Raw genomic sequence first — 15264 nt, forward strand, 5'->3', positions numbered from 1 at the left:
GAAACCCTTGGTTCTCTGCTTCTCTGCCAAAGAAGGCCTTCCTGGATTCATCCCAATATTAGCCCTAGTGGCCCTATGGGCCTAATTTCGTCAGATGGGTGTATTGACAATGATTTAGCAATCTAATATCATAGAGTAGGGGCAAAAGAGGACACTGACAATTATACTAGATTCCTAGCCTGGTGGCAGGCAATGTAACTGGTTTCTACACCCTGCTAATCAGGATTGGCATGGCTGTGGAATCCTGTTTTTGTCTGTTCTCATTCACATGGACAGACAAAAGGAAGAGAGTTAGATGATGCTTCCTCCTTCACCTGACTTGAAATCAAAAGAGATCTATAACAGGGGAGGGTGTTGCCTGTCGCAGAGACTGCTGATGTACCCAGATCATGAGCACTCCTGCAGGTTTTCATACATGCACCAGGACCCCCTTCTGATGACCAGGTTATTTGCTGGGTAAGTGCTATAATCTGTGGCTGTGAAGCAAATACAAGGAAACTGGTCCATGTCTGGCTGTAAACAATTCTAGGCTAAGCGTTGAATAAACATTGTTTGAACCATTTTACACATTTAGGTCACTTCATATGTGCTATCTTTGATCCTCACAATAATGTAGTAGAAAGCTATGTAGGTTAACATAAAGTCAGTATCGTTAACCTGTTAACATAGGTTAAACAACTGCTATTTCCAACTTTCAAATGAAGAAACTGAGTCTCAGATTAAGTAGCATATTCAAGGTCACATGGCTGGTAAATGGTGACACAAGAATTTGAAGACATGTTTCCTGATTCTAAGTTCAGCACTCTGTTATACGACTATTTCTCTATGTGCAGTATGGAGGCGTTAGAGTATACCTTGAGAAGTGGCAGTTAATGCAGTGGTGAATGGAAAACAAAAACTTAGTTGCATCAACAAACATAGTTACAAAGCTATATGGTCCCCCAGTCCTCCCTCCATCCCCCTTTCTTTTTGTGTCCTGACCGAAAATCAGAGTTTCTCGATCCCTCTGTGACCCAGCCAGCTGCAAGTTCTTCCCGGTAGGCTTGAAGCAAAGCTGGGGCCTTGAACATTTCCAGGCACTGATACAGATGTCTAGGTGATTGCCTAAAAACACTGAAAGAAACAGGCCCAAGCCCTGAGCCAAATTCCTTAAACCCTCACATAAACTCCATACCCTTACCCCCTCGCTGTGGACATATCTAAGTAAAATATCCCCTTCTCTCACTGTCTGTCCTGAGGATAAGCTGCAGCACTCTGTAGGTAAATTACCCTAAGAAATGCTTTGGACTGATTACACTGGCATTTAGTGCTGTTTTCTTTGGAATCCCAACCAGCCCCATCTTGGGATGGTTTGGGACACTCCCTCATGAGAACTCCACTGCTGCTGCTTTTGGGTAATTCATTTGGATGAAACAAAAGCCCTAATCTGTGATAATGTATTTAAATTCCATTTGAAATTTTAACTCAATGTTCTGTGGAACTGTTAATAGGATTATATGAAAAAGATTCTGTGTTTAGATTGGGAAATGCTGGACCAAATAAATTTATTTGTTTATTCTGGGCGGCTGGCCGGTATGGGGATCCAAATCTTTGACCCTGGTGTTACAAGGCCACACTAACCAACTAAGCTAACAGGCTGAACCAAATGAATTTAAACAAAGCTCTTTACTATAGGACTACTCAGATCTTTGAACTAACAATCACAGTGAATTTCTCAGAGCAGTGCAGGTAGATGTCCTATCACAAACTTACCCGACCACAGAGCACTCTTTTTGTAGAGCAGGACCCAAACCCATTATTCTCTGAAAGTGTTGTCAACAATTAGAAATAAGAGTAAGAGATACAGGGAATCATGAGAAAATGGCCCAGTCTCTCAGAGTAAGCAAAGCTTTTCTGGAGTTTGAGTCCAGAAAGTATCACTATAGAGCAGAGTTTCTCAAAGTGAGATCTGAGGCCCACCTGCACCAGAGTCTGCTGGGATGCTTGTCTAAAATGTTGATTATTGACTACACTCTCAGCGGAGGGCGAGTATGGCAGCCTATGTGGTTCAGAAATATTTGTTACCTTCCCTGGGAGAGAATTCTCTCTATCCGTCTACTGTCAGACTTGTCCATTATAGACTTGGCTATAAATATTTTAACATATATCTCTAAAAGATAATTCACTTTTAAAAAAACCACAACACCATTATCACACCTAAACAACTGATGAAAATTTCTCAATATCACCAAATAACTACTCAATGTTTAAATTTGGTTGTGTCATTTTTTTCTCCCTGATGGTTTGTTTGAATTAGAGAGCCATACAATTTTAAGATCAACAGTCAGACTTCAGGGTTGACATTCTCTTGTAAAACTTAAGGAATCGACTGAAGAGATGCCATCCTACCTCTGTAGGCAGTTACTGGGGATTATGTCTTTTTCTTAATGGAAATTAAAATGACTAACAAGAAAAGCTAAAGTATGAGTTTGTGTAAATTAAAAGTTACGTGAAGGACACCTAAGAGTGGGGGATAAAAAATAGAGTCAGAAATGAGGCTAAAGTGCATGCCACAGTGTACACATCTCCTTTGTACAGGCTGCACACTTAACTTTAAGCTTTCCAGTAGCCAAGACAGAAAAAGAAACCTGGTAGATACATCATTCGCAATGTCCATAAGATTAAAATAAATCCAGGTACAGGAGGAACAATTATCCCTGGTACCAAGATCAGGCAAGAATTTCTTACAAGGACTCAAGAATAGTACTGTGAAGTATCTTGATAATCACATCCTACTAATGACGATGACAGATATTCTGGGGCGTGCCCAGGACCTCTATCCCAAAGGCAGTTGTCTGAACCTGTGAATGAGTTGAATGTATTCACATGCATTCTGTGAGCATGGAGAATGCACCTTCTGCTGAATTTGTTCAGATGAGCATTGTTAGGCTGGGTTTCCCTGTGCCACACACCTAAATGTATGCCCCAGTTTGCCTGGCATAGTTCCAGTTTGTCTCTTATCCCCAGGTCCCATCTGGTTAACACCCGCTTTCGTTCTCAAAAGTGTCCTAGTTTGAACAATGAAACATACGGTCATCCTATGTAGAAAGCACCTTGCAGACCTAAGGAGGCCTTCCCCAACTTGTCCAACTCTATAGAATTGCACGTTCCTCAGGCCAACATGATAGAGGCTCCTCTGGTTGCTGAGTTTCCCAGTGGACCTCTCCACAACTCTGTGCCCAAATCCTTGAAGTTAAGTAAACACTTCTGCTTATGCTAATACTTATGCGAACGTGACCACTTGTGTGCAAGCCAACAAACCAGACAGGTTTACATATGTTACAACAAGTTGCAAAGGGCTTTACCTTAAGCTCTCAGTGGAAAGTCCCAGTATGATACAATTCAGTAAAGCAAGTCTGCAAAGAACCACTTTTTTTCATTCCGGGGTATAGCTCTCTCTGGTCTGGCTTAATGAGGCTACCAAGTGTAGTTAGGATTTTTCATAGGAAGCTAACAGTTCTAGCCCATGGATACATGGATGGTTGTAATGGACATCTGTTGTTTTTGCTTCATTCATGCATTCATCCTCTGATAATCTCACCCACAGATTTTTCTCTGAGGAAACATACTATGCCCAGCTCTCAGTCCATGTGGTTCTGGTGAAGCTGACCACATCTGACCCTGGGGGTGGAATATGTGGCCTAGGTCTAAGCCAATCACTACATCTTATTCTCTGGCCTTAGTGATTGATTCAGGGGTGGATAAATGGCCAGTCAGAGATACTTTTGCTAGTGAATCTTGGAAAGAGGTTTGATGGTTTTTTTTGTTTTTTTTTTTAGTTTGTTTATTTCTCATCCCCCCACAGGAACCCTGTGCTCCCTGAGGGCAGTAACCTCACAGCCTCCATGCCTCCTGCCTACAGTGCACGCAGTGCTAGAGGAGGTTTGATGTTTAAGAGTATGTGGTGGCTAGAGCTGATATGGCCATCTTGTTACCACATTACACCTGAGTCAGTAGAAGGCCGAAAGATATGAAGAGTCCTGATTATGTTTTATGTGTCCTGATGCAGCTGTTTCAAGTCAGAATTACTCTTGGATATTTTAGTTTATATGAGCCATTTTTTGCTTAAGTGCAGATGGGTTGGGTTTTCTATGACTTTCATCCACAAAAGTCTTAACTGGTGCAAAAATGAAAACCCCTACTAAATCCTATGTCTCCTAAACCTGATCAATATGCTTGGTCAGAAATATTTCAAGGCAGGAAGTAGAAGTTACCATCTACACAGAAAAACTTCTATAATATACCCATGAAACATGATTTTGAGGAACATTATCTTTTTGGAAGACCTATCATTATTTGGATGTTACAAAATGTACCTCTACATAACAAAATGATAAAACTTTTATGGAATTGTTGGCAATGGACTAAATAAATTCTGGATGCCATCTCAAGAAATAATGGTTTTAATTTTAGAGTAGTTATTTTAGGTCATTCTTTCTGAAATTAGTTAATAAGGAAGACTAAGAGTCTAATGAGACCAGTCTGAGTTTGTGACCATTAAACCACACCATCAACATGTGTTGGCTATTTTCCTCTCATAGAAGTCTGTGTACCCACTGGTGACAGTTGGACTTTGAGAACTTTCTAAGACAGATGAACTAATTCTCATCTAGGAGAGTTTAGCTCTAATGGTTTGAAATGGCCTATGTGGCTGAAAAACACTCGCCTGAGTTCTTTTTTAAAAAAAATAATTTATTTTTTATTATCATACACATTATTACAAGTCATGCTTATTTATTATGCCCCTTATCCAATTTCTGCCCTTCCCTCTACCCTCCCCTGCCCCTTCCACCCTCTAATAACCATAGATTTGTTCTCTTCATCTGATAGGTTAACTGTTCCTTTGTTGGTTTGTTGCCTAGATGATCTGTCCAGTACTGAGACAGGTGTGATCAAGTCCTCCTCTATTATTGTAAAGTGGATGCTTCTATTACTCTGCAGTTGCTTTGTGGAGAGGGCCATGGCAATTTTGATGGCTATGGTAGGCTACCCACGTGGAAACGGTGTTTTTGGTGTGCTCTTTACCTGGTTGTGGCTGGGTTTGGCTTCCCCTAGCTCTATGCCTTAAGACCCGGGTGGGGCCCCAGGGCGGTGGTGCCAGCTTGCCTAGTTGCAGCTGGGTTCAGCTATAAAGCCTGAGTTCTAATTTCAGTTCTGTTACTAAATTAACTCATTGATTCTGACCACATTTAACTTCAATGGACCTCAATTCTTTTAATAAGACAAGGAATTTAGGCTAGATAGTGACTAAGGTTTCCTCCAGCTTTAAGATATATGATCCAATAATTTAGGCATGGCCAATCTACTGTGTTTGTAAATAGGAAGATTTCATCATATAAGTCATGAGTAATGTATAAAATATAGAAATAATTTTAAAAGAGACATTTCTTTCATTTTCCCTTGTATTCATATATTGTCACCTCTCACAGAGTGATGGAGATGCAAAAGATTACTCAGAGTGCATGTTTTCAGAGCAATGAGAAGCCCAAAGGGACTGCACCCAGGGAAAACTCCTTCATAAGAGAAGAGCCAGGCACAGCCCTGGGTCAGTTTTTTCTTCAATTTTTATTGCAGAGACAAAGTTACAGAAGAAAAACAGGTGGTTAATCAATCATAGTGAAAACATAAAACAAACTGGCTATGTGACAACCCTCATTAAAGCAGGTATAACTTAAGATAGTTCAAGCAATTTACCATCAAAAGGACTCATAAAACTAAGCTATGTGATGTACAAAAGGAAACAATGAGATAATCACCAAAGCACTTAACTCCCCAAGAAACTCAAAGAAACATCTTAGGGCAAGATGTGGAGCGGTTCCCCAAGCACTAACTAGCAGAATATCCTTGAAGATTTTAGCTCAAATACTTTCCCAGTATCTAGGTTTAGCTGCACCAAGGGCAACTGTCCCCCGAGCAATCACTTTTTGCTGTGCTTCAATTCTCTTATCTACATCAAAGTCCTGTGAAAGTTTTCTGGTCTTTTCCAATCTTAGCATTTCTATGTGTTTTCCTAAAGAGCTGGGCTTTGGTCCCCTAAGCTAGGGGCTCTGGCCTCCTAAACTACAGGACTTTGGTCCTTCTAAACTCCAGGCTTTGTCCTTCTAATCTACAGGCTTTGGCCTAAACTAAGGACTTTGGTACTTGTAAACTACAGGCTTTGGCCTTCTGAATACAGGCTTTGGTCCTGTGAAATACATGTGTTTTGTTTCCATCTCATTAAGGTCAATATCCTCCACAATGCATAAACCTTGCTTTCTATATTTGGTCCTTCAGTGAAAATAATACAAAAACAAAACAAGCAAGGATCAATGTCACGAAGAACTAAAACTAAGTATGGTATTCATAGACACATTACCCAATAGGCACTTTGTTATTAGGCTATGAATATGAATGTGACATGGTCCTTGTCCTCAAGAAGTTCCCATTATAATATAATAGGCTGATTAACTATAATTCCACTAAATAAGTTATCACAAAAGCAAGCACACAGGTTCTGATCTACAGGGGGAATGCTTAAGTTGGATAGCGAATTTAGAGAAGTCATAGAGCGGGCTCTTAAAGGATGAGAATATTTTAAAGGATGGATGGAGAATTCTAGGCAGAGGGACTAACATGTATTGAACTCTATTTTTATTATTATGGAAATAAATTAAAAGGAGATTTTGGAAAATGAATGTGTGCAGGTAAATTCAGAGTTTTTTCCCATGGCAGGTTTACTCTGCTTGAATCGAGGTAATGAAAGCTAACATTGATTACCTGCTATGTCTTGCAGTGTGTTAGGTACTTACACATTATCTTACTTAATACCTTTTTAACCCTCATTTTAAAACTAAGATTAAATGATGGCTAGGATCTAGGAAATGGCAAAGTTAGGATTCCAAGTCAGGACTACTTGTCTTCAAAGCCCTTGCTTTTGCCATAACTATGCCATTTTCCTCAAAGAATGCAGATTTTCTTCATAGCTCTAAAAATGCATAGATTTTGAAGGCTCTCACTTCCTTCATTTAGTTGCCTACCTATAAAATATCTCTTCCACGTAAGCCCATTAACCCTCATTACTTTTCCTTTGGATTAGTGGAATCTTTCCCAAGCTTGTTGATCCTAAGAACGTGGGAGCTTCTTAAAATGCAGGTTCCCAGGCCATGCTCCTGGAGGTTGATTCAGGATTGGATCAGGGTCTAGAATTTTTTTTTTTTTTTTGCAGTTGGCCAGTATGGGGATACAAACTGGTGACTTTAGTGTTATAAGGCTGTGCTCTAACCACATGAACTAACCAGCCAGCGTATAATCTGTATTTTTAACAAGGATTTGATTCATGAGCAAACTGGAAGAAACACTGGGTTAATGTCCTAGCCTAACTCGCCTACCCACTTCTAGTCTCTTCTTTCAACCCATTTCCAACCCACACCCTGCCCCCGTTTTCTGGCATTACTCTGGAGGTCCTTGAAGATTTCCATACCATTTCACGCTGCTTCATTTGCTGGTAATGAACACTACCGCTTATCGAGCATTTATTTACTATTCCCCCCACCCCCCGCCACCCCCGCCTTGGACGTAAGTCCATGAAGGAAGGGGCTGAAATCGCATTACCTGGGCACACAGTAGTGTCTACCTGCAGCCCGGGAGACACAGACTCAGTTACCCCAAATATACGAACTGATCTTTAAAGGAAGAAAAGGAGTTGAGGAGCAGTTCCAAAGTTGTTTGCCAAGACATTACTTTGGTTCACTTAAGTAACGTGAGCTACTAGTTGGCTCTACAATTGGTCTTGGCTTCATAAATTCTAGTGACTTGTCTCCAACTTTTGAGGTAAAAAGAAAACAGAAAAAAACATTCTAGGGACTTTGTAACAGAAAGAATGAAAGTCACATTGTACAGTTTGCGATAACATTTAGGTAGTCTGTATCTGTTGGTGGCGGCAGAGTGACTACTAAAAACGTGCCCTTTAGCAATCATCCCGGACATGGGCGAGGAGGACATCACTGAGTCCCACACTCTTCTCCCTATGGGCCCAAGTTTGACAGACCTCACGTGGTTTAGACTGCTCTAAGCCATTTTCCATTCTTAGCAGGTGCCCAGTATTTACTGAATCATCAAGCCCATAAGGGAGTCACTATTATCCTTCAATTTGAAAACAGGGAGGAGACTAAAGAAGTAGCAAAGTTGGAACAGCCTTACGACATAATCAGTGTTCAGTAGTGAACCCGGGAAGCTCTGCCTCAGCGCGCACCGCGTGCAAGGTGCGGCGCTGGCGGCAGCAAAACTTTCATGCCAGCGGCCCTCGTACAAAGCGCGCCCTTCCGCAGGTGTGCGGCCGCCATTCAGGCCACGCCACGACCCCAGAAAGCCACTTGGAACCCGGAGTCACAGGCTAAAGAACAAGACGTAGGAGCTCGCCCTTCTCCTCAACATGGCGCGGCGGGCTCACGCGGGCGCGGGGGCGGGGCAGAGCGCTCTCCGGAGACGGGCCGTGGGTCACGTGGCTCAGAGGGGGTGGTGCCACGGGGGCGTGGCCGTCACGGTGGCCCATCCGCCTGGGCCGAGACTCCTCGCGGGCTACGCCCCCGGGACCCTCGGGGCTCGCGCGCAAAGGCGGGGTGGAGCCTCTTTCGCGACCTTTCACCCCAGCATGGCTGCACCCGTGGGACCGGTGAAGTTCTGGAGACCCGGTAAGGCCCTTGGCGGAGCGCTGGGCAGATGCGGCGGCCTGTTTTCGGTCTTGGCGCCGCAGCCGGCGCCCTGGGCCCGGCGGGCTGGCCACTGCCGCCTCCGTGCGGGTGAACTCTGCGGCCCAGGCTCCCACGGTGGTCCCCAGAAATTCGGGAATGCGACCCCAGCCTGGGCAGAAACTCTCCGTGTGACCTCGTTCGAGTCTCTCAGCCTCCTCGGGCCTCGTTTTCCTCGTTACTTGTGCCTGTCCTGCTCACGCTGCCAGAATCATAAAGCGCCCACGCGTGCTTTGTTACCGCCCCAGGGCTACGTTGGGGCCGGACGGGCGGTGCTGCTGAGCGTTTAGGAGCGCAAGCTATGGAGTCAGATTGCCCGGGTTCGAATTTTCGTCTCTGCCTTACAGTACTAGGGTGACTTTGGGCAAGTCACTTAATCCTTCTGAGCCTTGGCCTCCTCACGTATACAATGGGCAGAATAACATCTATCCCGTGGGCTTGAATAACAAGCACAACGCGTTGTCTGAATTAGGTAAATTGCTCCTAAAAAGGGAAAGTGTGTTATTTTCTTTTAGGGTTATTCTTGTCCACCTGAATGTCTACCAGAAAGTGAACACTTTTCGTGTTGGTTGCCACCCACTTCCTCTCTTGCAGGCTAACGAATCACGATCACAGCATGCTTTGCTTGTTTTGACATTTACTCATTTAACAGGTTTTTATTAAATGTGTACATGTCAGACCATGCTAGATGCATTACTTCCTCCCCGTTTATCAATTTCTTGTAAAAAAAAAAAAAAAAAGAGAAAAGTTTCTTAAACTGTTACCAGCTTGTTTTTTCCCACCACCTTCAATCTTGCGGGTTTGGATGTGCAAAGTATATTGCAGCAAAAAAGAAATGAGACAGAGAAGGTAACAAAGAAAACTTTTAAAGGGTGTTGTAGAGTGGTTCCCAGAAATTCTGACCATGCATATAAGTAACGTGAGAGACAAACCCAAACAAGAAAAGTGCCTAATTCTTTTTTAAAATCTGTAGTTTGTCATTTGATAGTTTTATGATTCAGCATTTCAAGGCATCAGCCAATTACCCATCCTGAGTTTTATTTACAACCGAAACTAAGATCTCATTATGTAGTGAGATCTTTTATTTATTCAAGCCTTTAGTAACAGGTGAAAATGGTAAGTATGATAAAGGCCTGAATGAATTGTTGAAAATCAGAGTAGGATACTATTTTGATTAAAGAACATGAGATTAAAAGTTTTATTCCATTATTTAATTCACTCATTGAGGGTGCACTTATTGAACACCTAACTCTGTGGTCAGGAGACACATAGATGACTAGGGCTCTGCTCGCAAGGTGCTGTTTCTCTCAATTAAATATGAAGTTGGATGTCCTGTAGAAGAGACTTTAGAATGAGGCAGAATAAGGTGGTTGTAGAGTCCTGGAGTCAGGCTGCAGTGCCCATCCTGACTACCACTTACTAACTCAGTGGTTTGACAGAGTTACTCAAGTGCTCAAAGTCTCAGTTACCCCATCTGTAAATTGGGCATAATACCTATCCAAAGAGTTGTGAGGATTAAATGAGAATTATATATGAAAGGATCTTAGGAATAGATACATGTTGACTGTTATAATTATATGGAAGTATAGAAGAGGGAGGGAAAAAGTGGACGTGTGGATAAAAAAATAGTTTATAAAGATGGTGATATTTTTGAAGTGAACATTGAAGCATGAATAAGGGCATATTCCACAGAGAGGTAGGGGAATGGAACTATAGGCAAACAGTGCAGCATTAACAAGGGCAAGATGGGGTGATGGGGTGTGTGCCTCAAGAATGTCTATAAAATCAAAATAATTGAGTAGTGTCATGGTGTTATGTGGTAGGGTAGGTTTTGGCATGTGGTAGGAGATGAAGCTTGAAAGGTAGGTTAGGGCCTCATTGTGAATGGTATGCATGGCAGGTTAAAGAATTTGGACTTCAGTGTTTTCAAGCAGGGTAGTGACACAATGAGGTTTACTTTATCTTTTTCGTGACCGGCACTCAGCCAGTGAGTGCACCGGCCATTCCTATATGGGATCCAAACCCGCGGCGGGAGCGTCGCGGCGCTCCCAGCGCCGCACTCTCCCGAGTGCACCACGGGCTCGGCCCTCAATGAGGTTTACTTTAGAAAGATAACTCTGGCAGTGGTGTAGGGAAGGATGGAGGTAGAAATTGGAGGCAGGGACACCCTCAAGAAAGAGTCCTACTAAAATCGGTGAGAGATATTGAAAGCCTCAGTTCTGGCCTGGCTGCCAAGAGAAGAGACCAAGTGGAGAGAGACTTTAGAGGCAGATGTGGGAGAAGATGAAGTCACCAATGACTCAAAATTCTCAGTTGGGTGAATGTCTAGGTAAGTTGTTCTCAAATTTTGCTGTATAATTGAATCACTTGGGAAGCTTTAAAAAATTCTGATGTCCACTTGCACCCCATGCCAATAAATCAGAAATCTGGAGGGCAAGGGGTCAAGCAGCAGTATTTTTTAAAGTCCCCAGGTGATTCCAGCATGCATCGAAGCTTGGGAACCTCTGGTCTAGGCAAACTATGCTGAGATGGGAATAGATTTAGTACACACTAATTGGGCCCTTACTTTGTTCTAGTCACTTTCACTTATAACATTTTATTAAACAGTCACAGTATCTCTGTGATGGAGGTAATATTCTTATTTTACAGATGATCAAACCGAAGTTTAATATATGGAAGAGGCTGTGTGAAATGCAGGATAAAGGGTAGGAGGTGGTTGAAGCTGGAGATGAGGCTAGATGTTGGAATCATGAACATATCCTATAGGCCGGGTGTCACAAGCTTCGGATAGTTTACAGGGGCATTTCGGACAATCTATTTTTTTTTTTTTTTGGCTGCTGGCTGATGAGGTGATCTGAACCCTTGAGCTTGGTGGTGTTACGAGCTCAAATGAGCCAACTGGCCAGCCCCCAGACAGTCTAAATGAGTGAAGCTGCAGGGTAAAAGTAATAGGGAGCAGTGGGGACTGTGGCAAACTAGAGTGTGCATGCAGTGGATAGATATGTACAGTGTAGACATACACTAGAACTTACATATGCTGTCTACAGTAGCGAGCTGTATTCATTTTCACCTAATTGTTGTCATGTGGGCTCAGAGTTGCCAGGTTTCTTTTTTTGTTTTTAAGAAGACTAATGTCCAGACTTGAATGGGAAATCTTTGCGTGTTGTTATAAGTGAACTATTTAAAATATTTTAATGATAGGATGTCTGGGGACATTAAGCCACCAGTGTGTTATCTCTACCTTAGGAGTATAACTTAAGAGCTTTGTATGGCAAACACTTCATAGCAATAGCTTTGACGTTTCTTTGGCCTGACTCACAGTAAGAAATATGTTGTGTTGTGATTTAACACGCATCCATAACTGAAAAAAATTGTGCAAAAACAATATTGCTTTCTGGGATGTGCTCTGATACTTTCTATTCTATTTCTAGTTCATTATTTTTAAATGCTGAACCTACTACATTTTAAAGTATAACCTACTACATTGATTTCATAAAATACTTATAGATTACCACTCAAATTTTGAAAAACTGGGTTAAAGGGAAAGCCGGATTGGGGTGCTATCATTAGCCTTGTTTTGTAGATGGACAAATGAAGACATTTATGGTTTGCAAAAATTACAGAGTTGTTACTCCCTTAAGCATAGCGTGTATTCCCAAGGAAAAAACAACCATAAGCAAACAGAGTGGGCTGTGGGATGTATATAGAGGGGAAGCAGTCCTAATGTTCTGGTTGGGCTGAATGAAGTCTTTTGTAAGGAGATGATGCGTTCTTTATTGATTGACAGCAGCTGTTCTTGTAAAAGTGTTCAGAACAGAATATACCAGGATGGACTGGGCCATGTGTTAGAGACAAAAGAGGGATGGGGTAGTGAAGACACCTGGATAGATTAAACCCTGGTGTGGGAGGAAGTTAAGAGACCCTGCAGGAGCAATTTAAAAATATTCCAGACATGAGGGAAAGTTTAAAACGTGTTTTGAAAAGGAGGGAATTCAGGATAGAAACACAGTAGAAGAGAATAAAGGATTCTTTACAGTAGTTTTCTTGGGCAAACCTTATAAGGAGTTATTAAGATGTAGCAATAATAAGGGGAGAAAGGAAAACCTGCTCTTTTGAGCACAGGCTTTGTTCCAGGTCTTGTTCTATCATTTATCTTGTTGAAAGGGAGGTCAACATTTTGGCAAAAGCAACATAGCAGTGCCCCACTTACCTGATTTTTGGCAATCTTGGACTTCTGGAACACAACTATGTTCCTGGAAGTAAATGGAAAAGGGTCAGGGATCTGAAGCAGTTATTCTAAATTTGGCTCTTCGGGGTCTATGGACCTCAGCATTTTATATTTCTGGTAAATTTATATTCTGAGTTATTTTTCAGGAGAGGGAGTTATAGTCTTTATCATATTGTTAAAGGGATCTGCTCCCTGCCCTCCCCCCAATGTAAAATTAAGTCAACTGGGCTAAATAGGCTTTTCACAAAGCCCTTGTACGTTCACATAGCGTCACAGATTCTGAGTTCAGAAGACCTTGGAGATGATAGTTTTTGGTAATTATCCCTGTAGTTCCCCCAAAAGGAGGCTGTGCAGCACATTTTTGAACTTCTAGCGAGGGTTTTTATTGATTCACAGCATACACCAGTGCTGAACAGCTCTACCCTTTGAATATTAAACCTTGTGTCATTTACTTATTGCCCTTAGTTCTGTCCTAGGGCTACATGTACAAATTAGTGTGAAAAGTTACAGAAGCTGATCATAAAGTTTTAATCCATGTTCCTCCTGAGGCTTCTTCCTTTTGAGGCTAAAGTGATTTCTGGTTTCATTTCCCATCTAACCACTCCAATCCTGTGGTTCAAATGGGGGCTGCCATTTCTGCATCCCACTCCACTGGCCGTGATTGATTGGATCAGGGTGGGTATCGGACCTAAGCTGGGAGAAAAAGTCAGTCGCCGAGTGTCCAGTATAAAAGATCCTCTTCCATCCCCATGTACACAACACACAAGCTGGGGCTCCTGGTTCCCTTTATGATGTCTATTTCTCTCCATAGCACTTATTACCACCTCTGTACTAAGTTACATTCTACAGGGAGGAAGAACAAAAGAAGCAAGTAAGCTCCATGAGGGTAGGGCCTGCGTGTGCATTCTTCACTGGTGTATTTTTAGCACCTAGAGTAGTGCCTGGCACAGAGCAGGCCCTCAGTCCATCCTCTCTGGGTGAGCGAATGAATGATTGGTAGAGGACTTGTAAACTTGAGATCTGGCCTGTCAGAAGCCTTGTTCCCAGCTCCAGTACAGAAGCCAACCAAAGGACTGAAAAGAGCTTGTCCAGACTTATAGACATGAGAGAAGGAGAAAGCTGGGGCAGCCTTTGAGTCCCTGGTTCCTGTCAGCCCTGATCCTTGCTGTCATCCTACAGGATTAATCCTTTTGTCTCAGATAATTCCCACTGGGTTTCTTGTAAGACTGTTGAGAACTCGATAATACTGATATCAGTACTAAAAACACTGTACTCTATAATATACAGATCTGGGTGGCCAATTTGTTTTGTTTTGTTTTTGGTGGATGACTGATATGGTGGTCTGAACCCTTGAACTTGATGTTATAAGGCTGAACTCTAATCAATTGAGCTAAATAGCCAGCCCAGGTGGCCAATTTGGAACCCACTGGACTGCGATCCCCTGCTCTTGACAAGACAGTGAAGCTGTAGAGAAGATTTTTGTATTCTGATAGGTACTTTTCTAGATGCTTTCCTAAAGTTAAATACCTTTTAGTAGTTTGAGATACAAAGCTTACTGCTGTTGTGGATCTTCGTCTATGAAAATTTGTAACCTGTACATATTTTTTTGTTCACTGCATCAGAGAATCTGAAAAAAACATTTCTGCTGCAGGTACAGAGGGGCCAGGTGTCAGCATCTCTGAAGAGAGACAAAGTCTCACCGAAAATTTTGTGACAACTGTCGTTTACAATCCTTACTCTGCCCTTTCTATAGAGCAGCAGAGGCAGAAGCTGCCAGTGTTCAAGGTACGTTGCATAAGCATGTTCAGTCCGTGGGCCTGAATGTTGTGTCTGCAGCAGCTCTATGCTTGGCATGGAAGGGGCTAATGGACACAATGAGCTTGGAGAAACCCTATTCTAAGGGATTACTTTTCAAAATATTTGTGTTAGTTAGCCTTATAAATCTTGAAAGCCCCTAAGATTTGTTCAGTTAGATCTTGCATCTTGAAAAACTGGAAGAAGTGAAATCACATTCTTTTTTCCCCTCATTGTTTTCAATTACGGGCAATTTCAAACGCAGACAAGTAGAGAAAATAGTGTAGTGAACTTCTGTGTACCCAGCTGCAACAAATTACTACATATGGCCAATTTTTGCTTTCTTTTCAAAGGCATATTTCTTTAAATAAGATTAATTGGGAATACAAGGTCAGCTGAGAAAATCAGTCAGTACTCTAATTACCTTTGAGACAGTGACAGGATTTTGGTGGGGTTACTGGATACTGTTGCACATTC

General features: G+C 42.2%; 1 protein-coding gene across 5 annotated transcripts in view; it reads left to right on the forward strand.

Moving 5' to 3' along the window:
- Positions 1-8642: 8642 nt before the first annotated feature.
- Positions 8643-15264, forward strand: part of DHX35 (DEAH-box helicase 35) — a 73112-nt gene continuing 66490 nt past the window's right edge. For all 5 annotated transcript variants that reach the window (XM_063092564.1, XM_063092590.1, XM_063092582.1 and 2 more), the window contains exons 1-2: positions 8643-8708; positions 14645-14778. In XM_063092564.1, the coding sequence (XP_062948634.1) occupies positions 8669-8708; positions 14645-14778 (174 nt within the window). In that variant the 5' untranslated portion in view covers positions 8643-8668. The remainder of the gene's footprint in view (positions 8709-14644; positions 14779-15264) is intronic.

Source organism: Cynocephalus volans, chromosome 1 (assembly GCF_027409185.1).
Source record: "Cynocephalus volans isolate mCynVol1 chromosome 1, mCynVol1.pri, whole genome shotgun sequence".
In the NCBI taxonomy this organism is placed as follows: domain Eukaryota; kingdom Metazoa; phylum Chordata; class Mammalia; order Dermoptera; family Cynocephalidae; genus Cynocephalus; species Cynocephalus volans.